Source organism: Rhipicephalus microplus, chromosome 6, assembly GCF_043290135.1.
Source record: "Rhipicephalus microplus isolate Deutch F79 chromosome 6, USDA_Rmic, whole genome shotgun sequence".
Classification (NCBI taxonomy): Eukaryota; Metazoa; Arthropoda; class Arachnida; order Ixodida; family Ixodidae; genus Rhipicephalus; species Rhipicephalus microplus.
Window position 1 is genome coordinate 137462631 of NC_134705.1, and position 27836 is coordinate 137490466.

The window sequence follows — 27836 nt, forward strand, 5'->3', positions numbered from 1 at the left end:
TCTCAACGTGAATTTTTGTCTCCTGCACTACGACAATCATTATTGTCAAACTAACAAACAGATAAAAAAATTTGTATGCGCACGAGTTGAATACTGTGTGCCGTAGAAACAGATGGGTTAGTCAAGAATGCAGAGGATTGTTCAGGAAAGTCAAATCACAAACAAATCAACAAGAGCTGAAATGTTGTGTCCCGCCATTCAAATGACATTTCATGTGACCCGGAAAAGTTGAGGAAAGGATCAGGGATTAGTGCTAGTATGCTCAGTAAACCAGTTTGCACATTTAAGGTTGTATTGCCGCGTGTATAACACTCCACGAAAAGATTGATAGTTTTGACAAACCAAAACACCCATGACATTGGTATTTTAGTTTGCCCACCACCCTTGACTTATGGTGTTGTAGACACGGCAAGCATCTTTAACGGTGCAAACTTGTATACTGTGAGCCATATCTGTTTCGGCGAAATATTAGTCTCAGAAATGAACAGTCTCCAAAGCTACTAAACAATCGTGGGGGCCGCCGGACACTCTTTTGCTCAGCAAATGATGACCATCATGTTCCCACTGTTTATCTCTTAGTTGCAAGAAGTTTCAAAGAAGGATTGTGTCATCACATTTGATCAGTATAACACCAGACTACCCGTAATGTAGTTTACCCTTTTTCCGGACCTATAGAGATAGCAGGCTAAAATACAGAAAAACAACAACTTCAATTGCGGTACTTGTGCTGAGCAAAAAACTATTACAGCACTGTTATGGAAACTGCAAGTATCGGCATAGCTCAGATTTAAATTTTGTGTTTAAAGGAGTTCTCATTGCGAAGCAACCATAATGTTTTTCTTGGCCATGAAGGTTGTGACTCTACGTTACGTACAATTTCAGCAGCAGTATTTATTTTTATAGGCAGGCCTATTTACTACAATTTTACATGAGTTAAACCATGCTGCATGCTACGTATCTGCCTTCAAAATTTTTATTCATGGCTATGCAAGACACCGCCAGTTTTTTTTAATTATATAAAAACAATATGGGAAGGCAGTTATGTTAGAGCCAGAAGTATCAGTCAGCCTTTTGAGTCACACTTTCTATACGTCGATTACGAAAAGCAGACAAATGCATTCAAGGTGTATACTTTTTTAAACCAACTGTGAGTCATTTAAAACAGATCCTATACAATACACTATGTTCCTTCAGGAATCCTGCGTAAATGCTTCATGGTTTTGATGGTCACTGTGTAGCACATGTAAATTTAAGCATGTTATATAGCTTGTTGGCTATCGTATATACTACTTCAAGTGGCCTCGTATTCAAAGTTTTTATGCATCACTTTATCCAAATAGTATCCTCACAGTAAAAAAAGAACTCTCAAATATTCAATTCTATTGTATAATAGACTGCGACTATAGGAAAAAAGTTGTTTCGCAACGCAGCAAAACGTTGTTGTTCGCTATTTCTTTGCGCTGCGTATATTTTGAACTTACCGCAGGAAATACCATATTCAACGTTTCGGGATTTTGCAACCATATGCATTGTATTTTTCTTGTTACAATTGTTCTATTGTATTGATGATGCAAGTATTAAAAAGTAATGAAGGCCACCTTGCACAATAAATTATTTGACATGTGTAATACTTCAGGTGAGGCCAACATACTCTTTCGGTTCACGAAAATTTCAGCACGTCATAGATCTTGCAGGTGCGTCGGTGCAGATGATATACATTGTTTCGAAAAGTAAGTTGATGGGGCCAGTAAAGGTTTTTCTGCATGCTGAAGCCCTTAGTTGAGAGCAAAACGTTGTTTGAAATAGTACACTGTATCATTCACAACTAGATCTATACCATCGAAGGCATTTATTGACGAGTTATGCAAACAAAACTGCGAATAAAACACGCGAATAGGACGAGCTTTGTGACGTGCGAATGTCTTGCCATCGTGAAAGTAAATACTGACTACGCCTTTAAACGAGTTTGTTGAACTTTCAATGAAGATCCGCTGTGAACATCTTACCTTTCTTTCATAATCTTTGTAGTGTGAGCATCGACATCACGCTTTCTTAGTTATAATTTGTGATCCGTTAGGATGCTAGGTTTTACTTTACTTTGGGATCAGCACAGGTGACATTGAGTTCATTCAGTTTGCGGCTATGGCTATAATGCGTGTACGTTCACTTTTATTTCAGTTTTATTACACGTCGGAACCAATATGGACACATACGACATCTGGATACACCCGTATAAGGTGTTTAGTAGACCGGGTGAACGCAATGGAGAAAAAGTCCGTATTCTTCACACGATCTTGCTACAACAGGGGACACAAGTAATATTCTAGACACAACAAACCCAGGAGTGATGTTGATATATTTTGTAATTTTTGTATTTGCAGGGTGTCTAGAGCGTTTGAAGGAATATTTGTCACTGGTCGAAAAAAACATATGGACGTTAAAAATTTAGGTACGTCTGACAGTAAGAGTCCTCATTTGCATGATCCCACTAAGGACAGCATGCACATATTTTTTTTTTATAATGGTTGATATTGTGAAGTATTTTTGCCATTACTTAAGCTTGCGAAGCTGCTTTGCTCTTATATCTGACAGATGGGTGGCATGTCACGAAATAACTGAAAGACAGTGTGAGCTTTAAATGCGGCTTTCCTATTGTAACTACTTATATGAACATAGAATAAATAAGATAGCCTTCTACAATTTCACCACCGTCCAGGAAGAAAGTGCCAAGAGTTTCCATGCCAAAGTTCAGCTGCGTGTTTCATTCTAAAGGTCATCTTCTTTGGCACTGCTGTTTCTGTAGCAGTGTATGTGAATAGCTTGGAGTATATTGAATAAATGTCTGTGCGTCACACACCAGGATCATCGACATGCTTTGGCACAGTGAAGAGGGAAATCATTACGTAGAATGGTACAGCTGTAGTACGTCTGATCTTGACACCACTGGCAAGCTAGTAGACAATTGATTTCCGTAAAAGTAGGAATTAAGCGACAAGCACGAATCAAAAGTCGAATGAATATGTCATATATTGAGAACTGCCTTCTAGAAGGGTTGCATAAGGCCAACAGGGTCACTTTGTTCCGTAAAATGGTGTTATGCATTGAGTAGACAAACTATTCTGCCAAACTTCATAGTTTTCAATGCCCTCGACAAGGAAGTGGTTGGAAAGCTGTGGTAAGAAGACGTCCACGGTGAAGCAACAAGCGTGTGGTTCATGTTCTCGCCAATACTCCAACACATCGCACGCAGTACGATCAACTTGGTAATAACAGAGTAATTGTATCTGGAATTCCACGTCCTTAAACTGCGAGATAACTATGGAGGATGCTCCAAAGAAAAGTTCTTCAAGTTATGACTGTCTGTTGTTCTTTGTCTTGCACTAACATCGCACAGTACACCAGCCTCTGACGTTTCAACAGCATCAAAATGCGACCACCATGATCTGAATCAAATCAGCGACTTTTGGGCCAGCAGGCGACTACCAGAAGCACTTCTCCAGCGTAGCGGACAACATAGACTCAAGAAAACGAGCATTTTATAATAAAATTCGGCCTCTCGCATTCATTCGTTATTTAAAATGAACCTAAGTAGCACCACACTTCAAAAAATGGCACGAATGGCAGAGAAAATGGCAGTGTCTTGCTCCATTCCGTTCTTGTCCGCCCAACAACGGAGACTCCACGTAAGTGTCTTTGAATGAGTGAGAATGTGTCGTAATGAACTTGTGTGTTATTCTCGCTTCTCCGATCATAAAGAAACTTTTTGTCGTCATCAAGAGGGCACTGCAGGGAGTGAGATTAAAATGCCGCCAGATAATATCGCTGAAAGGCTAGGTAATATCGAAGGAAGTGCAATACAATCAGAAGCATACAAATCTCCTCTGGAGGTGTGCACGTGCTTCGGCCTGACACTCGAGTCTAGAGGCTGTGTTGGCAAGATTATGCATGAGAGCTGAGTGTCAACCGTGCATTTTTAGAATTTCTGAGAAGGAGCACGCCAATATAGAACGCTAGCAAGAGCGAAGACAGAAGCGCGCGTTTTGGCTCTGCTTGCCACCCAACTTCAAGGAGAAGAATGACCTCAATATTTTCTTCTGTGAACAACGTCACAAGATGCCCAAAGAAGATCGCACGTAATGTGACGGGAATCTCCGGTCCCAAGAACCATATCGTAAATCGTCTAATCATTATTTTTCATTTCCCGTGAACATTAAACCGTGAAACAAACGAGCAAGGTCACTGTTTTCATCAAATTTCGTGCGACAACAATTCTCCGTTTCTGTCACCTACAGGATTTGTTCAAAGGGTCATGCCAGTGGTTACAATGTAAAGTCTATGCCTATAACATGCCGAGACGGGGTGCTTTTGGTCGAAGGGAAAGTTTGAACGTACACGATTTTCACAGCGAAAGCTGTTATGAGAACAGAACACGGCTTAGCACGGCGCTGTAGTCGTCCGCCACCGCTGCTGCCGTAGGTGTTCGTAACCAGTGTCGAACAAAAAACTCAGTAAATAAAAATAACAACGTCACAGTGGGTTAGAACTCGGGTCCACTGCATGTCATTCCGATATTCTTACCACTGAGCCACGCCAGTGCTTAGACCTTGTTTGAAAACTGGCCTTAGGAAGGCTTGATGTCGGGAAAGGGATCGCGTTATCATGAGTAGTAAGGCGTTTCAGAACATCAAAGGCACAACCAGGCGTCACACAATGAGAATTGCATAACGAGTGGGTCGTCAAATGCTCCGACCCATTAGAAAACTTGTTCTTGATCACGCCTGTGGCGCATACCTTGTCTTGTCTTGTCTTGTCGCCTAGGAATTCTTGGCTCATACCCACAAGGGGGGTTGGCCACACTGTACCACATAATAGATATTTTTTGTACAACGCTTGCTAAAATAAAAGAAAGAAATTAGACAATAACAATAATAATGTTCCTTTGAAGAAACGTGGAAAAGTGCTGAAAAATTTGATAAACCAAAATATGTAAGAAAATTAACAATGATAAGGAAGGGGGACGAAAAATTGGATATATCTGGCAGTACCACTAGTAGCGTATCCTTCCGGTTGCCTGAATGAATTTATGTAGCGCAGACAGAATAGCTCTGCGGCCCACACCCAACTTCCTGGCTCCAAACGATAATAGGGTGAATGTATTGACTGGCAATCCGAGTATACCAATCGGTCTTTCAAGAATTATTCGGCGCAGTGAGGCGAAGTGGCGGCATGTGAGAAGAAAGTGATCTATTGTTTCCGGTTCATTGCAAACTACACATAGGTTAGTTAATGAAAATCCTGATTCGTTGAGATAAAAATTTAACAGAGGAACTCTACAGCGAAAGCTTGTGGGGGTCACCTCACATTGACGGGAAAGGCATTTTGCGGTGTTCCATGTGAATTGCAAGTGGTGAAATTCTTCAGATTGTAGAAGCGACGTTTCGTTGATTTTTAAGTATAACAGGCGTTTGAATCGTTCGGCAGTAATAAAAGGAAACTGTGGAGCTACTAGCACCACCGAAAAATTTAAAGATGCCGAAACGAGCGAATCAGCAATTTCATTTAGTTCAATTCCAGCATGCCTGGGGACCCAAATAAACCGAACTTCCGATAGGCTATGCGGTACGAGAGACCAAAATATCCTGAGAAGAGGAGAAAATTCTTTGCGGACGTGAGATGCGTACATACAGACAAAGCATCCGAAATAATAATAGCTTTTGATTGCTGATAATTTAGTTTTCGAAGAGCCAATGTAAATAGCCAGGAATTCTTCAGGCCTAATTCTTCATTGTCGTCAGCCACTGCATAAAACTTTGCACAAAAATTCGTAGCAAGAGTGTAACGTATACCATGCTTCTCCAAAAAATGACGAAGGATAGTGAATGCTGGCCTAGTACAAACATTATGATTATTTATTGCGTAGTGGGTACCAGGAAGAGTGCTTGTGGCAGTTTCACAAATAGTGTTTAGAAAATGCTCTCAAAGGCCGCTCTTTTAGCTTTCGCTGAGACTGTGCGGCGCGTTCTGCGTTTTTCGCACTTTTGTTTGCTATCATGTGGAGGCTTGAGACACATTTCTGCGCGCAACGTACATCGACTTCTCCTATAATATGAATGGTTTTGGTTATGGTAGACAGAAGGCCAAGTGCATCAATGGCACGAAGTCATATTAACAGGTCGTGAAGGTCAGTGATGCTGGCAGGAGCAAGTTTACTCATGATAGTACTAGATATCTTTCGAACTCGCAGTCTTTTCACTCTCATCTCAAAGAAACAGATGCTAAACGGCCACAAATGTATTCCTCACGAGTGATTATCGAATATTTCCAAATGCAAAAAGTGAACGCCAAGGCCATATCCTAAGTGATAACAGACAGCTCAAATCTTGCCGAGTTGAAACATGCAAGCACAGCTTTTTAATATGCCTGAAAAGTAAATGCACTTTTTGGACAACGTCTCAACTGATTACGTGGAGTCTGTGTTTCACTTCGAAACCGAAAAGAAAAGGGAAAAAGCCCCATGGTGTACTCAGCTTACCATCAGCCCAGTAGGACCAGAATGAGCAAGCCAAAGATCTGGCTTGTTGTATTTGTTGACACCAAAGCGCTTCTTGATAATGAGTCATATTCCACGGGTCAGTGCTCCTTATACACAATATAATAGAATGATTCATTACGAACACCCTCACACAGCGAAAAGTTGTAAATTTTATTAACAAGGCACCAGCCCACGCTGCCTTCACGATTGCCTATAAATGTTCCTCAAAGCGGTGTTTCACTTCGAATAGAGCCCACATGATAACATGTTATTGTCTTGGACAGATCTCCTCAATACACTTTTTTTTCATCTGCTCCCCTGCACACAATGCTCCAACACCCAAACTTGAGAGCGAAAATTGCTTCTTGTGATAACTCTATTGGGGCGAATTGTGTCATTAACCATTTACCAACTTAAAATTATATTACTTTCTATGAAATGAGTTTCCTGCCTCCGTACACAACTACCTCTATTTTTATCAACTAAGGGATAACATTGTTTGGATGTGTTAGCCTTAGTGCAGGATATAGGTATCGTGTGCAAATTGTCTCGATAATCAATGGATAACCTCTCAATTGCAGGCAAGGGTATGGGTTTTCAAGAGGATCTGCTGTACGCGACAGACGACTACAGATGTGCAGTTGTGATGGTCACGACAACTGTTTGCGGTTAGTTTCACGTTTTTATAGATTATGCGAACACTGCCTGGCTGTCTTCAATGTGTTTAATCTGATATTTTAAATGTGAAAAATCTAAGATGTCCAGACATTATTTCAACATCTCAGCGTGATTGCGCATAAGCATAGAAGTGTTTTGGGCCACTTTTTTATTGCCAAGGCGTAGTCTTATGAGCAATACTAAAACCCTTATATCGACTTACGCTTGTGCTCAAATCTACTAACGCGTATCTACACACATGGCTCTCATGCACCGCCTCATCTTTATATTATTCAGAGGCTTAAGTCCGGGGAAGGGGGTGCCAAGTTCTGCCACCAAAATCTTTCAGGGAATGTTCTTCATAAAGATATCTCGTCTGAGACGCATATAGTATGAAAACTTCCGTGCTGAATTCCAACCACTGAAAATTCCGACTGTATCTGGAAGCGTATCATGCCTAATGTATGAGACATTTGCGGTAAAGGCATGTACACTACGATCACTAAAGCTGATTGCAGCGAAAGCGATTATGAGATCAAAACTCGGGTCACGCGCAGTTGTCCGCCAACGCCACCGCGGCCGACGCTGGTGTACATAACCACAAAGTGCGAAATAAGAAAACTAGCAGCAATGACACAGAGGGGCTCGGACCCAGGTCCGCTGTGTACCATCCCAATATTCTACCACTGAGATACGCTGGTGTTTGTAACTTCTTGTCAAACTTGCTTTAGGCAGGTTTGAGCTGGCACCCATGACACAGGGGGGCTCGAACCCGGGTCCGCTGGGTGCCAGCCCAGTTGTCTACCACCAAGCTACACCGGTGGTTGCAACTTGTTGTTAAACTTGCCTTTGGCAGGCTTGATAACGGGTAAGCAATCGCGTTATTATGACTTATGAAGCGTTTTAAAACAGCGAAAAACAACCTGTGGCGCATAATGCGAATAGCGTAATGAGTGGGCCGTTCAATGCTCCAACCCATCAAAAAGCTTGTCATTGTCCTCCCATTAACTGTAGCGCATACCCACTTCAGCCACAATTTCTTTTCGTCGTCAGCCACTGCATGAACAATTGGCACAAAATTCCTTGCATGTGTTTAGCGGATACCACTCTTGTCAGAAGAATGATGAAAAATAGCACAGCGAACACCAGCCTACTACCCAAATGAATTTATAATAATGACCTAGTGGGTATCGAGTAAGCGTGCTTGCAGTAGTTACCCAATGAGTGCTTCTAAAATGCTCGGAAAGGCCGCTCTTTTAGCTTTCGCTGCGACTATGCTGCGCCTTCCGCGCAGGCTTGGCGTTTTTTTATGCGAGTGGACTAAATAGTCGACTCACTTATGCTCGCTCTAACTCACGTCGAGCCAAGAGCCTGAGTTGGAATGAGTCGAGCTGAGGTACATGCTGGTGAGTTTGCGTGCCATCGAATCAGCTTGGGGGGAAAATTATCGAGTCTGAGTCAGAAAGCGCTTTCAAAAGAAAGTGTACTTCTTAAGTGAGTTCCACTTTTAAGCCGACCTAGCAAATGCTGATACTATTACAATAATTGCGACTTTACTCTGACCTTGTAAGTCACCAGCTCAACTTTCGTGCACTGTGAAGTGTCTGCTGCTTTTTTACAACGGACTTTCAATACACAGCTGCTGGAGAAATAATTCTTGTGCCGGGGCTAAAGTAAATAAGCCGATACACTTCATCTTTTTTTGTGCATTTCTCTTTGTTATCTCTGTAAACGACCTTGCTCTGGGCATTTTATTTTTATAGAAAACATTTCGTCGTGGGCTTGCCCACTGTGTCGTCTCATTTTAATTCACACCGACTATGCTGAGATCGCGACGTTCTATTTATCGAACCCCTGAATTCCAAAGTTGTGAACGTGTGGAGTGAGTGCTAAATTATGAGCCATACCCTTCAAATTGCTTAAAGCTATTCTATCCAGATTCTTCTCCTAACGTGTCTTTGTACAGCCAGTACGAACGGGCAGTTCTTAGTAGCAGCCTTGATTTATGAACGTGTGAACGTACCGTATCACTTTACCCACATCACACCAGCTCTCTGCGCACGGCACAGGAAGACGCGTGTCACCCAGGAGACACTTTCAGCATTATGTAACAGCATTGAAGCGTGACCACTAAGGGGCTGGATTGAACCGGCAACCTTCGGGTTATCAGCCGAGCACAATAACCACTCTTTCACCGAGGCGAAGTTTTAAGCTACTCATATAACATGGTGCGACTGCGTATAAAGTTGAAAGCCGACGCCATGAATTTGCTGCGTCACGTCGAATGTTTTCTGGCTGTTCATTCCGTACCAACCTGTTATCAGCGTTTAGAGAAGTGAGTGAAGATGAGGGAAACAAAGTGCACTCGGGCCTCTTGACGAGGCCACCTCAATACAGTGTCCTTGTATTGCAACATAGCGACTTTATAAAAATTCTGAAGAGAAACGAGACCAAGCGCGGCAAGTTTACTTTGAAGATGATGCTCAGAGGCAAGACACCAGAATTCTTCCCCGCCACCGACTTGCCATCAGGCGTATAGCACCTGGAGTTAGTACCTGGAGTTCTACTATTCGCATTGGCACCAACCTCTCCTTACATACATTCAATAAAAAAAAGTTCTACTATTGAGGCAACGGCATCGTAGGATACTCAAAGTTGTCAGCAGTGCTTCTCCCACTTTTGAATGAGCGAACCCACGAAACACCGGGGGCCCTGTTGGCACTACGGACACCTTCCAATGAAGATTCAGTGGCAATGATTAAGCTACTAGCCGAGAACGTCAACCCCGATTTTTCTGGGTTACTTGGACGTTGTCGTTATCGAGACCGGCTTTTTAACGAATAGGTTAACATTATGTCTCAGCACTGCCAACCTCGGAAGATCACTTCAACTTTGGCAACGTAGACTCCACAACGTCAGGGAGGGGAGGCATAGGACGGTATTATGGAAATGCCGCCTCAAGGAGCTGTACAAGGCGACCTTTGAGAGTGATACTGCGAGACAAACTAGTAGTGGAGTCCACGATTCTTGTCTTCCACAATAGTTGCTAGCTGAGGATAACATAAGGTTTAAAAAAGCAGCCTCAGTGCTTATATGGTAAGCATATCATATGGCTGAGAAATGTTTCTTTAAAAATGATACATGTAACTTCTGCCGCAAGAAGGGCCACATCGCGAAAGCTTGTCTGCCTAAAAATGCTAAGGCTCAGGCGTGCCGAGGAAGCGATTGTTTGCAAGAGTTAGACGAATTGCTTGTACTGCAGGGTGACTGCCTCTTTACTGCATTTTTATTCGAAACCACAGATGATAGCCACACAAAGATTGCCATGACAGCCCGACTTTCTGTTTGGCCAGTGTAAATAGAAGTAGACTCAAGAACAGCGTTCTTCATACTTTCGCTCGCCTCTCCTTTCGTGTGCCCCGGTGTAAGGAGAACGAAAGCTTGCTCTACGGACATTGTCAGGAGAATGGTGTAACATCATTGGTCCCAACCTCATTGATGCTTCTTTCGAAAAGAACACAGCTCCGCTACCTTTGCTCGTCGCTGCAGGAGCAGGAGATGGCTAATTAGGACGTATTCGGTGCAAAAACTGAGAATTACATAGCATGGGCTAAGCAGTTTCAGAAAAAAAAAACATGACGCTCAAACTGAACATTCAGGCACACCCGTACTCATCGTCCTGTCTGAAGACACGACGCCGAAGTTCTTGAAATACCGGCAAATCCCATTTGCTGTACAAGATGCCGTTTGTCGAGAACTCGACAAGCTCCAGGCTCAAAGCATGACAAATTCCTTTCCGTATAGAACTGGGCTACATGAGTGGTTGTGGCGAGAAAGAAGAATGGATCTTTCCGACTGTGCATGGCTGCAGAAATACAGTGAAAACGCGAATCTTGCTATAGCGTAACTTCTGCCAACGACTGCTGACTTGCTTGCAACTATTTGAGGATAATAGATGTTTTTAAACATTTATTTGACTTAGAACTATCAACAGCTACATGTATATAGAGCCGCGTCAAAGATGCTGGCTATAAATACAATTACAGGCTCCTACGCAGTAAAGCATATACCATTCTGTGTTTCAGCCTCACCATGTATATTCCAATGCCTAAAGTATACTCAAGTTGCTAGAAGGCCCGATTTCACGCCTATTTGGACACCACTTTTATCACGGGAGCGTTGAATGAAGATCATTTAGGTCTACTGGAAGTAGTTTTGCAGCATATTCACCAAGCAGGCCCTAAAATAACAAAAAATTGGCGTATTTATGGTACGCGAAGGGCAGGTTCTGGGATAAAAAGTGACCTATAAGAGATCCAGGGTTCTTAACAGGTAGAAAGCCACAACAAACGCACCAAACAAGTCTAAGAATTCGGTACTGCAATCATTCTTACGAATGATAAACATTTACATCCAATTCCTTTGCGGCATGGCGCTCATCTTACCTTCTACAGCTAGCCCCGCTGCGGTGGTCTAGTGGCTAAGGTACTCGGCTGCTGACCCGCAGGTCGCGGGATCAAATACCGGCTGCGGTATTTGCGATGGAGGCGGATACGTTGTAGGCCCGTGTGCTCAACACGTTAAAGAACACCAGGTGGTCGAAATTTCCGGAGCCCTCTACATCGGCGTCTCTCATAATCATATGGTGATTTTGGGTCGTTAAACCCCACAAATCTATCAAATCAAATTAACCTTCTCTAGCTAAGGGGAGATGATAAGGCTGCTTTTGTACCCTTGACGCATAGCACGTATAATGTCATTCGCAGTGAATGACATTCAAAACGAACGCCGTCGCGATCTTGCATTCCAGGTATATTTGGCTTAATGAAATAACATTGGTGACGTACTGATGTCAATGTTTATCGGCAGGCTACTATGACACCAAAAAAAGTTGCAAATTATGTATTTACTTTACGTAACATTGTCCTGCTGGTTCAAAATATACTGCGACGAGATAAGAGAGCATTAGTAGAAAAAATTGTACATATCCAAAGCAAGAGTATCTTTTAAAGCTGCTCACAACTTGCAGTAGGCGATATTTTTCACCACAACAGCGTTCATATGTTTGTGACAACAATGAATGATGATCAAGGCAAACGAACATTAATTGCTCTCCAGATGCTGTGAATGATGCATCATAATCGATTGAAGTGCCTCACAGACGATGACGAATTTAAATACCCGCAAATTTGTTTGCGTTGAGTCTTCTTTGGGCTTCGACGTCTTCGGCGGTTATTAGCAAACCTTGATGTCTCTCAGGAGACGAAAAATGGTTTGAAAATACTCTTCGTAAAGTGTTTTCCAATACGTGCTCGCGTATTCTGCTCTATAAAGTCACGTGGCGATGCCGCACCTAATCAGGAGCGAGTGTGTGTAAAGATGGCTGACAGGAGGTGCTATAGCGTCAAGTCGGCGCCTGAGAAAGGGAATATAGCTACACAAATTGCTTTCTTAATTGTGTTTCATGTTAAAAAGTTACCGAAAACTTAACAACCTGTGATAAACCTCTCGACATTGTTTAGACTTGCTTAAGGATGTCAATTTTCTGATATCTTGTCAAGCGCCGGGTCGCAAGACTACAGATCTCCTCACATGAGTTCCGTAAACACTTTCAATAAGCGAATGCTATATCCGTGAATGTCATTCACTATTTTCTCGTACCAGGAACAAAACTCGCATTAATACCTAATGTCATTCGCAGCGAATACCATTAAAGGTGCCGTGTGACAAGGTATAATTGACGTCCTGCGTGAATGTACGGTAATTGTACATTATGACGACTCTCGTCCATTGACGTTCAGTTGTGATGTCTCGCCTCATAGTTTACGTGCAGTTCTTGCAGAGCTACAAGAAAATGGACCAGCAAAAAACTTCTGGCAAAAGGACACGTAACAAGGTACTTTACGTCCACCTATAAGGAGGCGCGAAGCATTCTCTGTTGGCGGTTTGAATCGGAGCCTTGCAGAAACCCGCGTACTGCTGTGTGTTAACGTGCAAGACGCAAATCTGTATTCTTCAATTTTGCACCAGAGAAATTTCCCACCAGCACTTCCTTGCTAGTCGAGATTGAGTGCATACATATGCGGGGTGGTCTGTTAACGGTTGTGCAATGCAAGCAGCTGTTTTTTTTTTTTTTGTTCGTACAACAAACTCTGTAGCAGATGCTGCCTGCTTCGACTTTGCATGTCCAGGGTGCGGACGCGTTCTCGTTTCTTGCGAGCTTGTTCGCACTCATCGCAGTGAGCGCTCAGGTGGCGCGTTGAAGCAAAATAAATCATCGCAGCAGCAGCCTGCAGCAGACGAGGAGCACGCTGTCACAACGACACCTAAGGTGCTTCGCTCTTAATATTAGTAGCATCAGCATCAAGGGCCCTCGGTCAATTTGATAATTTATTCTCAGCTATACAGGGAAGTCATCAGTTTAGTTTATCTTCCTTTTTTTCGATTTCTCTTTCAAAAATACTCACGTGCTTAGGTGCGTTAGAAGCTTTTACTCTGTCCTTAATGCGTGGTTCTTGAAGAAAATAAAAGGGCACGTAATTTTTGTATCCTTAACTGGAGAGATGGTGCAGTTATTTGCAGGAATTGGGAAAACGGAGATACAAAGAATAGTAAAGAGATAAAGAAGAAAGAACATTCAACCTCGCAGAAATGACAGAAAGAAGAGAGACGACCTAGGAAATATTGAGCCCACAATTGAAGGAGCCCGATTACGGTACACCAGTCGGCAAGAGCTAGACGGTGTCAGATCACGGGCGACACAACTAATCATCGCGGAATCCAGCAAACAAGATCATAACCATGTCTTCATTTTACACGCATATCATCCGCGAGATCTTCACCTACCCCGCTTTTTGTATTAACCTGACAGGTGTTTTTAACAGAGAATGAATTATGACAATGGTAACACGAGCTGAACAGGCACGCACTATGACATCAGTTTGACTATTTCTTATTATCGAGTTGTTCATTACAGATGCCTGATCTCTACGCAATGCCATATTTCTGAAGATAGGTTATAATGGTTTGATGTTGGTATCCTCTTTTACTTCCACAGAAATTTACCATAAAATTTATAATAAGTGTTTAGGCAGGATGATTTGAATTTGTGGGAACAAGAGCGTTTACTGAAGCCTGTACTTCTTTCTTTCACAGGTAAACATCGCACGTATGATCTTCGAATCAGGGGTGCTTATATTATACTTAAGCCTCCGCCTAAGTGCCTCGAACACTACCTGAAATTCGAGAAGCATGGGACAGTAGTTTATGAGAAAAACTGCACAGATATACTTAAGAGACAGCAAAAGGCGGGCTTGTATGAACCACAAAATGATCGCTGCGGAAATCGCGTGCACTGATTGTTGAATGTATTTGGAACATCACAAACATCCACACAGGCTCGCAAGCTCTGCTACTTGTTTTGAACACAGCTTCACTTACGAAAATGAACTTTATCGTATTTAATTACAATAAATCAAAATATTTTTAAATAATGAGTGCACCATAACTGTGTTTATAAATATTTTTTGACTGTAGACTATTTACGCCCGCAAATGTGAGTCGGCGTTTTCCTCAAATTTATTGTTCAACATGGGTCATTCACTGCAGCACAGGTTATTCAGCAGCACTATTAAACGGCACATTCTCCTCCGTGCCGAATAGAAAGGCAAGTGATTTTTCTTTGGCATGGACATTCATAAACCACAGCACACATGAAGTGTTAAGGCTCACATAGAGGTCTAGAGCAAAAAAATTGCGGCAAAATTGCCGGCGATCACGCAGCATTGCGCGTTGTGTCCCTTGAATGACTGAATGAATGATATGAATGATATGTGGGGTTTAACGTCCCAAAACCACCATATCATTATGAGAGACGCTGTAGTCGAGGGCTCCGAAAATTTCGGCCACTTGGGTTTCTTTAATGTGCACCCAAATCAACTGAATGAATGAATTAATTAATCTTTGTTAAGTTGACCTGTTTTCTTCGGGCAAAGCGAAGCGCAGAGGGGCTAACCCTTGTCCCTTCCCAACCTCCGTCGATGATTATTGCGGTATCTCAGGTGACGGCTTGAAGGTTGTGAACCCAGGCGGCGTCTTCCTATTGCCACATGCCCGAAAACTGGTCGGTCAGCTCGCCGCTGGTGAGCGCCGCCTCCCAGTCGCAGCGATGCAGCCGCAGCCGCTCCACAGTTGCGACTACAGCCGTGGTGGCGGCTGGCTTTAGCTCTCGCATGGTGGTAGCAGCAACAATTCGTCCTGCCCAACATGCGTCGTGAAGTTGTAGTAGTAGTTCGAAGAAAGGAAAAAAGGCACCTATTTTCTGTCCGTCATAAGGCAATACGGCGCCGTGGCTACGCGTCGTGAAGTGAGTGGTGGCAGCGGCATTATCTCTGCCGGCAACTCTCAAATCATGTGCCCTCACGTTTTGCGCGTGCCCGTTGGATATAGGCTCAGAAAACACAGGAGTAGGATGGCCGGGCTGGGACACGTATTTTGTTGTAATAACCCACAAGTTATGACGTAATAATAACGCAGAAGTTTTGTTTAAGTTGTTGTGTTGTGAGGCATTTTCCATCGGCTTAGTTTGTACTGTTTAAGTTTCTCACACAAATCAGAAATCAGTTCAGAGGTTAAACACTATTAACTAATATCATTCAAGACAAAAGATAATTATGAATTTTCTTTTCCAACTTATCCAGAGAAACTCGTTCAGCAACTTTCATAAATATTCTGACCGCGAAAAAAAAAGGCCAACGCAAGGCATTCAACAATAGACCTCAATGGCTTATATTTAACGCACATGTTTATGACACCGAATGAGATCTTGTCCTGACCGCAGCCGGCGCGCCCTGCTTCACGATGTCTTGGAACGCTGGAAACATGCACACCAATGGATTCATTTCATTCGTGTGTACCAAATAGCCGTAGTGGCGTATGGGTGGTGTACGTTGTAAAATAACATCTCTTGTGTATATCAAATGTATATAGTACATGCATCATACTGCACTTATCTTCGTAAGCGAACTATTCACCAAAGTTTTTGAGGGGTGCCCTTCTTACACTTTGCAAAATAACATATCTTGTGTATATATAGGGTTCACGAGAGAAGAGAGAGAAGACCAAGAGGGAAAGGAAAGGCAGGGATGTTCACCAGTCTGGAACGACCGGTATGCTACCCTACACCGGGGATGGGGATCTGGGAGTTTGAAGTTATTGAAATTGTATATAATGCACGCTAATGTAAATTCATGAACATTCCGAGTGCAGTGTACATATACCAACGTTACCTCGTCTAAGCATGATATTACGAAACGTTCACGGAGGATCCGAAGGTTGCCTGATCCTCTCCAAGTAAGCTACTCTAACATCATTTACTTTGTGGAGTCACTATAGCCAAAGGTAACAGATTTCGATTTATTGATTTTAGACAATACTTCTTTCAATTACTATACCAGAGGGTGCAGCCGACGACTTTTTACAATGACTAATCCTGGCAGGAATCCTGGCATGCGATCGAGAAAGAATGTGTGGTAGTTATGGAATACCGACGTGCGATGATCTTTCAATGAAGGTTGAGGCCAGAATTTTCTGCATATATGCGCCTCTTAGAGGCTTATTTTGGGTGTACACAGCAACAGCTTGAACATCTGGTATTTTTTTACTTAAGGTTTTATCTTTTCTCACATTCCTATCAACTAAATGAAGAAAATTGGCAAACCCTGTCTCACTTGCGCCGATGAAATAGTTTTGCAAGTGACAATGTAACGGATACATAGGATTTCTGACCAAAGCGCACCGTCGAGGTGATAAATGGAAGACTAGATTTCAGTATTCAGAATTCGTAGAACATGGTAGTCATGAAAACTAATTTATTTTATCTGAAGTAGGTCACTAAATGTTCCTAGAGTACTGAAGCCGTTTTATTTTAAAAATGGGATGACACATCGCTCATCATGTCGGGCCAGTATTCATGGACACTTCCGCAAGTTCTCAGCATGATAACTGCGTATTTTTGTGATTGTTGAAGACGCTGAATAACTATGACTTAGCACGTTGTAATGAGTATTCGCCTTAAACGCACTTTTTGTACGCAAGATATGGTTTTACTCCTGGTACGATTTCTCGTTTTCAACAGGCAATATTAATGCTACTAAAGAGTTTTATCCACCATCACGGAATCTGTATTTTCAATTATTGAGCATTTTGTGGTACTTTAGCGAAAAAGTTACAAGCACTAACGTTGCTATGAGGTAGAATACCTGACTGTGACGCAAACTACATGGTTTCTATATACCTGCCCTAATCTTGAATGCGATCCTTTCATTACATAGTGGTTTTTAGCTCATGCAAAAAAAAACCTCCAAATTAACCTGAATCAAAAGTAAAAATCACCCCACGTCTCCTGGTACATAGGTTATTTAACGCTGTTCTGTTAATGCAGTGTGCCATAAACAAATCACTGTTGATCACTGCTTTTTAGCACAGTTTTAAACAGGGAGATGAGTGCAAGCTTCCCCTTCAATGCGTCATATTTTTATTAGGTAAGATGGCGTAAGGTGTAGAGACATACGGGGCTAAAAAGGAATAATTTGGGCATTAAACACAACCCAAGTTGGCCAATGTTTAGCTCCAGCGTAATTCTCTGTTTAATAATTTTGTCGTCAATCCAAACGTCTCGTTCTCCTTGAACTCCTGTCAATATACACAAATAAAAAATATGGCGAGAGCGCCTGTCCTAAATTCTCTCGTGTACATTTTTATTCTCGGCACAAAACTCAAGATTTTATATACTAACCGACTCACCCAACATGTTCTTATTGTGACCACAAGTTCTTACCAAAGCGAAGCGAATTTCTATACGATCATTTAGTTGCAAATTATATTTAGCATGTTTCCTTTGCTCTTCCTAGTCAACACTGCTGAAAAGAACAATAAATGATGTCTTCTCTCTGGATATACACTAAGCATGCATGTTATAAATAAGAAAATATATGCGGCGCAGGGACAGAGGGGTGGGCTTGCAATCGCAATGAAGTTCGTTTTAGACGTCATTGGTTTTGGTTGTTTTGTTCCTTACTTGTGCGGATTTTGAAGCTCACGTTCTAGTAACCGACCGTTTCAGCTGGTAATACTTTTCTAGAAAAGATTACTTACTAAAAAAACGCACCTACAGGCATAGGTCGACGAATATATTATAGCACGCTCAGACTCATTGAAGAACATGTTTTGGGCTAAGGACTCACTCATACTCAGTCTCTAGAAGCTTTTCTTAAGCCAGAAAAAAAGGTAAAAGAAGTGTGATAGTGTATCACAAACACGAAGGCATAATATCTTACTAAGATTGGTGCACAAAAGGGGCGTCACTGCCATTTGCTTACGTCCCCGATTCCATATCTGTTGAGTATTTTGCCGGAGCAGAAATGTGCGCCTTCACATGTATTTTGAATCAGGGCATCGTCACATAGCTCGTGAGCTTATCTCTTGTGGGAGACTTTTCTACGTCTTCTGCTCTCACCGCAGCGTCTGAGTTCTACTCCATGAATCACTGCTGTATGCATGTATGTTTGGGATAGTGTGCGTGGTGTTTGAAGTGCACGCCGTGACACAACATAGAATGCAACGAAGAAGCAAGTGGGCACAGGCGTGGAAAAGTCAAAAGGACGAATAAATAAAAGGCCAATTGCAGAACACCATGGTGACGATTAGAAAGCGCATGAAGAGAGAGCGAAGCGAAGGGAAGGAGAAGCAGTCGCAGCGCTAGACGGGCAACGCGCCTGGGCAGTCGGATTTGAGACCCGAGCCTTTTGCATGCATTTCCTGCTTTTTTCTCGGTAATTATAAAACAGCAAAGTGAATCACGCAAGCTTTATCAGCCGTTTCTACATGACACTACAGGTAAGACTACTTTTTTGACGGCGCTCGGATTGGTAGTCAACAGCACGGTGCAGTTTTGCAATCTCCTTCAGGATCAATACATTTCACTAAACTTCAGTAAGAATGGGGTAGCTATCGTAGATTGTTGGTTAGGTACATATCATTGCAGAACTTCGCTGTAAAAGGCGCAATGCCTTGAACACACGGTAAAAAACACCTTTGCTAAGCAGCACCTGTGACGAACATCACCAACGTTCGAACTCATTGTTCCTGAAATATTATTTTATGAATGCAGTTGCCTGTGTTCCGGTGCAAAATACTTTAGCGAGCGGCATGATTTCGAACGAGATGGTGCGAACACTTGTGTTTAAATTGATTCTCTACGCAAGTGGTTTGAGTATGTTAGATGGCGCCTGTTGGTCATGTTTAAAACGGTCATACAGCATAGAAGAGGTAGGTTTGTTACCGTGAACTTTTAGATATTTCATTGCACACTCATTTCATTTCTACTTCGAACGCCCCTTTTTAACAGCCATAACTACTTTTCCTTGATGTGTTCATTCTATATTTGTAATGTATATTGCGTAACAACAATAGCTGTACAATTGCTTCCTATCAAACATAGACATATCACGTTTCTACGTGGGTTAAGGAATGAAAGCGTGCTGTATCACTAGTATCGCAAGATGACCATCCCGACCGGGCGAGCAATACCACTTTGTAGCACCCCATTTTGATTCACCACGCTATCGTAATTGTAGGTCGCAAGGTCTGGTCGGGAGTACCGGAAAAAGGCGCAGCTGTGTGGGAAGCGCCAAGGGTTTAATGCAATTGCAACAAACTGAACTATTACTAAAAAAGCTTCCAGCTAGCTCCCTTACCATAGGACTTAGCTCAACTCAATAGGATTCAACAATGGAATTGCTACAACTGCAATGATCGAAACGCCATGTGTGCAATCTATCCCGTCTGACCAGTATGCGCTGCTCATCGCAAACTGGGTGGCACAAACGCAGCAGTTACAATATGTCAGTCGTGTTGTTACGCCTGGGAGTCCACACCGAACCTCATTGCCTCTGAAAAGGAAATCTGTGTCGAGGCCAGCGAGTGAGCCCGCCTAACGCCATCAACTCAATGACGTCGCCAAGCGGCGGTGCCGGTCTGTCTTACGCAACGCACGGCGAGCTCACTCAGTCCACGGGCCCGATGAAGCAAGCGGTGCCATCCAGCCTGGCGAGTTTTACGCAATGCGTGGCAACATCACTCGTCCTAGGTTGCAAATTAACGCAGCGGCTCGGGAATTAAGGATGATGACGCAACTCAGCGGCGGTTGCTGACAAGAGGAATATGACATCACGGCCTGCGGTGCTTCTGATTGGACGTTGGTGCCGTAAAGGTCCTCCTGGTGCCTATGAAAAAATAGACCCGTACGCGTAGAAGCCGACGTGTGCGTCAGAGAGAACACATCTCGGCTCTTCGAGAAGGTAAGCTGTTGGCCCCAGTGCCGAATTCGTAACACCTCTGTTTCTATGCTGTACATAAATCTTGACTTAACTCATCGTCGTCTTGTCCGCTCGTCTATCAGCTCTGCGCAAAAGCAGTCGCGAGCTGAGAAACACACGCTACCCAACAGCCAGTGACCTTGGCAGCGGCGAGTTCGGAGCAGTTACGCTTTCGAGACCGGATTGTCGTCGCGCCGTCGTAGCTGTGGCGGCAGCGGTGGGATCGGCCGGCGTCAGCGACATCGATGCGGAGAGTGCCTGATGTTTTCCCCTCAGTTTACTAGACTACTCTAGCACAGGTTATAGTAGTTTAGAGAAGGGCTGTGTGAAGCATTAGAGTGACTTTTGATCGTTTCAAGCCAAGTTGGAGCGCTTTGAAACCAAAGGAAATGCGGAGGGTGTAAACACGGCAGTCTTAAAAGTTGCTTGCGCGTCTTGCTAGTGGACTTATAGCGGGTGCAGCCAGTAGATTTTTAATAGGGGCAAACAGCAAGAGGCTAGTGTGAGCGATGGGAAACCTTAAGGTGAAAGTCACTCAAGGACATTTGTGAGGAGTTTGTCCTTATTTTGGGCAGTGCGAAACGAAACGAAGCAATCTTTGAGATCATGATGGATGCAGGAGTGACGATTAAGGAAGCAGATGAGGCCTGGGTGGAGATCAAAGCACGCCACAAAGAGGGTGAAAGGCAAGAACTTCGTGAACGCGAAGAAGCTGAAAGGCGAGAACGCCATGAGGAGGGCGACAGACAGGAGCGCCTCGAGTTGAAACAAATGAAATCGGCAATCCTACAGTGTTTGCAGGCGCCTAGCGCAGCTTCTGCGACAGTTCAGCTCTGCGGTCATCGAATTCGGGACCAACTGCCACCATTCGTAGTCGGCGAGAACATGGCGAGGTATCTCGTGAAGTTCGAATACGTCTGTGAACGAAATGCCTTGTATTGGTCTCTTTGGGCGCAGAACCTGTTAGTTCTTCTACTCGGCGAAGTGTCTGACATGATAACGTGCTCGTCGAAGACAGCGTTTGAAAGTTATGACGAAGTGAAGTTAGTGCTTTTCAGACGTTATAAGCTTTCACTGGAGGCTTTTTGGCAAAAGTTCCGGTGTTCTAAGAAAGGAAATGAGTCACACGTTGACTTCGCGTTGTGCCCCTAAGCTGATTTAATTTATTAGCTCAAGGGCGAAGGTGTTAATGACGATCGCGATAACGTGGTATAATGCATCGTATTGGAGCAATTCTACCGCTGCATCGAGGAGGATGTCATGCTTTGGCTGCAGGACAATCTTGTTGGAGTACAGCTGAACAAGGCAGCAGAGTTAGCTGAGGAAAATTTTACTCGCTGAAAGAGGAGGAGAAGGAGGAAGGAAAGAAATGAAAGGCAGGGAGGTCACCCAGACGCACGTCCGGTTTGCTACCCTGCACTGGGGGAAGGGGTGAGCGGATTAACGGAGAAGAGAGAGAGAAGTGAAGGGCAACGTGTATGTAAATGTGATCTTGTCCACTGCACACTTATAAGCAGTCGCGTAGTCCGGTCGTCTTTAGAAAACTTAGCAATGCCCGCGTCGCTTTGCTGGCCAGCGACGCATAGAGCCATGAGCTAAGGATCTTCTCTTCGGAAAAAGGAAGTTGCATAGCAGGGCAGTGCGCAATGAAAAGGATGAAAGGAAAGAGGGCTATTCACATAAATCTGATCAACGGCAACCCACTCCGCACCGTAATATCAGGAAGGACCCGTCTCTTACGGAGGACAATTTAGGGGAAGGGCAAACGGAAGCGGAGAAATCGAGTGAGGCTCCAAAATAAGGCACTGATACCACACGGGCGTTTGAATCACGAAAGCCACTAATCTGTTACAACTGCAAAAAGGAAGGGCACATCACGGTAAACTGTAAGCAAAAGTTTGCTTTCACAACAATCCGAGAATCTGAAAAGAGCATGCGGCTTTTAGAGCCGTATCTCCAAGAAATTATTGTGAATGAGAAAACGTGTCGAGCACTTAGAGACTCAGCGTCAACCATAGACGTTGTCCACCCTTTGTTGGTGTCTCCGAATGACTTTACAGGAGAATGCGCGTGGATCAGGCAAGTTGCCGAGGAGCAGATTGCTTGCTTACCAATCGCTACGGTTGTCACTGAAGGCCCGTTCGGTAAGCATCGCACCGGAGCAGCTGTGCCTGCCACGCTTCTTCGTCGTTTTCCTTGTATTTTTTTCAACAACTTCGACCAGCTCCTCGAAGATTAGAGTAAATTGTTCTTCTCCAGCTTAGCGTATATGGCCCTCACGTGACCGCAAGCGCGGAATCTTTCGCAGGAACTTGATCTCGTTCAGTGTAGTGAAACACCACCTGCTAAAGAAGCTCATCTGCGTAACCTTGACGGCGAGGCGATGGAGCCTCGGACAGGTAATTCTACGGATGAGTGACTCAAGCCGCCCATCGCGAAAGTCATCTGTGTCGGCGGAGGAGACGACATGACGCCATTGGATGAGAGCGAGAGGGATGCAACGCTCTCGCCTGTAGCGGAAAGTTGCAGTGAGCTGTTGAGGGTTGATCGAGAAAAGCTCATTCGAGAGCACTGTGAGGACCACTCGATTAAAGCGGTAATGGAAAGCGTAACCGTGAAAAAAAAAGAATGTTTCTTTTTTGAGAAGGCAGGGCTCCTGTATCAGAGCTACAAAATTCTGCAAGGTCGCAAGCATGAGAAGCTTTTGGTGCCACAAAAGTATCGTCGCCAACTCTTGGGACTGGCGCATGAAAATGTGTGGGCAGCGAATCTCGGCGTAAAGAAGACCAAGACTACAGTTTCTATTGAGTTTTATTGGCTCAAATGCTGGAAGGATATCGAAGATTTTGTACGCTCATGCGACACATGTCAGAGAGCAGGGAAATCCACGGACAAGTGGAAGGCACCCGTGAAGCTTGTGTTAATTATGACAGACCCTTTTCGCCGCGTAGTATTTGGTATCGTCAGGCCATGGCCAATGTCTAGGAAAGGTTGTCGGTACATCCTGATGGCCCTCTGCGTAGCCACAAAATTTACAAAAGTGATACCACTTAAGGAGCTCAATTCTCCTCATGTCGTGAAAGCGCTGCTATCTATATTTGCAAGCGTCAGATTTCTTCCTTCCTAAATCCAATTCGGCAATGGTATTGCCTTCACCAGCTGCCTTACTTCTTCTTTTTTTTCTTTTTTTGGATAAATGTGGAAAAAAAGTTGTGCACAGCTCGATCCATCAACCGCCAACTAATCCGTTAGAGCCTATGCATTCCATTCTGAAACGAATACTGAGAGCTCTTTTGTACGAGCAGAAATGCGACTGGTAAGCCTGTAGTTCTCTGGCTGTGTTCACTTTGAGTTCAACTCATCATGAGAGCACTGGTTTTAGCCCTGCAGAGCTTGTGTATGGCACAAGTTTGAGAACACCACTGCTAATGCTACACGAGTCCTGGGAAGGATTCGATGAGGACTCTAATGTAATTGCGTATGTTTTAGACCTCCTTCAGAGGCTTGGAAAAACGAAAGATCTTGTGGAAAGCCACATGAAGGTCTCACAAGTGTTGTCGAAGGTGTATTACGACAAATCAGCGAGGAAACTCACATTTGAAGTTGGTGGTCAAGTAATGCTCCTGCAGCCATCCAAAAGGAACAAGCCTGAGGTTCATTGGAGAGGGCCCGCAAAAGTAATTTTGAAGCTTTCTGATACCAAATATGAAGTGAAATTAAGGAAGCCGGCCGAACAAAATTCACCGCAGTAACTTGATGAAACTATACGTTCAAAGTGAAGTGGTCGTAAATCTGGTTTTTAGTGCTTCAGAGGAAGAAGGAGCAGAAATTATGAGTTCCGGTGATGTAATCGAAAGAACAGTTTTGTACTCAAGTCGAAAACTGAGCTCAAGGGAAGAGGCATACAGGGCCTCTGAAAAGGAATGCACTTGTCTCGTGTGGGCCGTTCAAAAGCTAGTCTGTTATGTCTCCGGTTCAAGTTTCATGGTCAAAACGGACCACTGTCATCTAACCTGGTAAATAGCATGTCGCCTAAAAGTGGCCGCTTATTGAGGTGGAGCATGATACTCCAACAGCACAACTTTAACACTCGCTACAAAAAAGGAAAGCTAAACGCTAATGCAGACGCATCGAGCCGTGCGTTTTAGTTAGTACCTTCTCTACCTTTCGGTCTTCGGCTGGCTAATCAGGGCAACATTTTGTCATCATCACAGCCTCAGCTGAGTGCTCTCGTCGAGAGTGATCTCAAGGGGCAAACTTTATGTTGTATTCTATTTCATTACGTTGTTCTATGTGTAAAAGAATTTGAGTTCTGAATTTAATAGTCTTGTGTCCCACATGTGCCTCTTGGTGTAGAGGTATCGACATTACGATAGACACGTAACTAGGTATATGTTGTACTGTACTTTGTCTGGTGTTCTGTCAGGTAACTGAGGGCACTCGCTTGTGTCGTGTGTTGTCAGTTGTCGAACCGTCCTTGACAAGTTGAAGAACCGTCGAAATTTGCTGAAACTAAAAATATGAGAAGAAAAGAGCGGAGCAAGTCAACACGTTTTGGCGACAAGCCAGTGGAGCTGGGATCCGTCCTTAAGACGGCGATCTGTTCATGGAACTGAATCTGGAGCCACATGCTCCCCATAGCCGCAGATACAAACCTCGAGGGACCTGGCCAACCAGCACGCCCGACATCTGAGCGTTCTGAAAACAGCTCATCTTTCCGGCGCATGGTCTTGCGGCGCGGGTGCTGTTATGCTTAGGAGTACAGGCCGAACGCCATTGCTTCTGCAAAGGCAACCAGTGTCAAAGACAGCGAGCGAGCCCGCCTGACGTCATCACATTAACGACGTCATCTAGCCCGGCGGCCCCACTATGTCTGGCGCAACGCACGACAAGCTGTCTCCACGTACGGGTCTGGTTCCAACCAGATCAAGCGCCAAGGTCATCTAGTCTGGCGAGTCCTACGCAACGCGTGGCAATACAGCTTGCTCATGGGTGCAACCCAGCGCGGCGGTTCCTGATTGGAATACGCTGGCGCCACCAGCAGCAGTTCTGACTGGACGTTTCTGACGTAATGAACAACCGGGGGCCCATAAAAAAGCAAGTGGTTCGATGCCAAGCAGCCGACCTATGCGTCAGAGGGAAGACGACAGCGTTAGAGCGTCCGAAGACATCTCGACTGTTCGAGTGCCTAAGCTGTGGGGCCCAGTGCCAAATATGTAACTCGTCTATTTCGTGATGTACATAAAAGTTGTCTAACTAATACCGTCACCTTGTTCACTCCGCCTATCAGCTCTGTGTAGAAGCAGTCGTAAGTGGTGAAACACGCACTAACACGGCTGACACTAAGAATGCTTGTATTTAAAAAAAATGCTACACAAGCAGCAGGCACTGTTAGACCCACGAAAAATCAATTTATACCGTATTGGTCAAGCGACATCATATTCCGACCACTGTGGTGCCGATAAACTTCCTCTGGACTACCATATTCTAGAGGCCGAAATCAGAGCAGCCCTCCCAGAGTTCAATAACTGGATACCTCCAGAGAACCGAATCAGCAATATGATGCTCACGAATATAGAATACCGTCACACACCACGTCAGTTCAAGCGTGGCGCGAAAGCTTGACAAACAAGTGGAGAGGAAACGTAATAGCAAACTTTCGATGCACTGCATTCACCGTACTCCTCAGCGGCTTCCTCTCCCGTGAATCTTCGCTACCCTAGCCAAAATATAAGGCAAAGCATACTTTCCTTCGATGATCATCTGTATAAACGAGAAGTTAAGTTCTCGCGTTTTCTTTTTTTTTCATTTTCCCCCCGCTTAGGTCCAATCACTATTAGATACAGTTTAGGCAAAACAAAACACAATGCATTTGGGCCCAATGAGTGTGTTGTTTTTGATACTACGTGTGAAAAATAGCTTCGATATACAGTGTCTATGCAGCTAACGATACCACTGAACAACCAAACCCAGATTTAGGGAATCAAGTAGAGGTTCAGGCACTGTGAAACATGCATGTACACAAGAATGCATGCAGTGTCGTTTAAAAACGCAAACATATGAAATAGAAATATAGCAGATACATTGAAAGGTTGTTTTTTATGGTTGAACTTCCTTCCCCTCCCCCCTAAGAGATCTGCTGGCTTTACCGCTGCTTCAGGCAAATAAAGACAGAAATTACATAAGCATATGCCTGGTCAACTGCCGAAGAGCTGCGCCAAACGTGTTTCAAAGTAGTCAAAGCTCAATAACTAAATCATGCGTGTTTTTTAACGCAAGAAATATTTATAATTGTGTGCACCACGAGAAGTGACAAAAATTGCGGCTTTGCTGTCCTAGCTTTTATGTTTTTTTAATATTATTTCTTGCCTCTTTTGTGCAGGGGCCAGGCTACCGACTGAAAAACATAGAGGAAGGCTCTCCTAAAACGTGCCGCATTAAAAATGCATCGCAGAGTTTGCACGATTGTATACAAAAGGGCAAAATATGCAGGGATTGCGTGAAGCTGCACTGCCTTAGGCAAGCTATGGTGCCTACTACCTCCATTATATTTATGATGTACTACGAGCTTGAACTTTATGGTGACAGCGTGTCAGCTGCATATGCTTGATTGATGGACACTTTGCAGTTGCAGTGTTGTGTTTGCCACATAGCTCTTCATCAGCCAAACGTAATGAATGTTCATATTTGCCATTCGCAATATCTGCTTTCTTCGTTTATTATTACATAATTATCGTCATGGATGTTTTTTCAAGATGAGACAGGACCACAAAAACCGCTTCTCCGATTCTACAGGAAAGCAGTTCTACAAAGATCAAACTTGTTTTATATAATGCAGCACCACCTCCCTTCCACGAATCTGAGATGGCGTGGTTCCAACGTGCAGACATGCTAATGTTGCAAAAATAGCGGATATTTTATATATATGGTTCTTACCAGATGTATCCGTGATCAAAGCAGTACTATAGAGCATTTTTCACCTTTTTGTTGCACTGGTCGTCGTTAAGTCAGCAGAATATAATACTGTGCTTCTTGACATTTTTCTCGAAGGTTCAGAGAACCCACATAATTGTTTTTAATAGAGAATAGCGCCAAAAGTCAGAACCGGTATCAATTTTGTGATTTCCAAAAGATTAAAACATCTTCTACAATTCATGTATAGCCGAGGCTTTGGAATGCAACGCAGACACCACGATCATTTTCAACAAGTATTCCCAGCATTCGTATTCTACAAATACAAGCCAAAACATAGGTGCAAAGGTTATTTGCAC

General features: G+C 43.7%; 1 protein-coding gene across 5 annotated transcripts in view; it reads left to right on the top strand.

Moving 5' to 3' along the window:
- The window catches only part of LOC119167978 (uncharacterized), an 85774-nt gene extending 58510 nt beyond the window's left edge, over nt 1–27264 (top strand). For 2 of the 5 annotated variants that reach the window (XM_075866666.1, XM_075866665.1), the window contains exons 5-8: nt 2179–2315; nt 2382–2449; nt 7114–7200; nt 14345–14685. In XM_075866666.1, coding sequence (XP_075722781.1) covers nt 2179–2315; nt 2382–2449; nt 7114–7200; nt 14345–14547 — 495 coding nt within the window. In that variant the 3' untranslated portion in view covers nt 14548–14685. Of the gene's footprint in view, nt 1–2178; nt 2316–2381; nt 2450–3420; nt 3562–7113; nt 7201–14344; nt 14686–16283; nt 16357–26947 lie in introns of those variants that run through there. The other 3 variants (XM_075866667.1, XR_012884301.1, XR_012884302.1) reach the window with 3 other exon arrangements.
- The last annotated feature ends 572 nt before the right edge of the window (nt 27265–27836 follow it).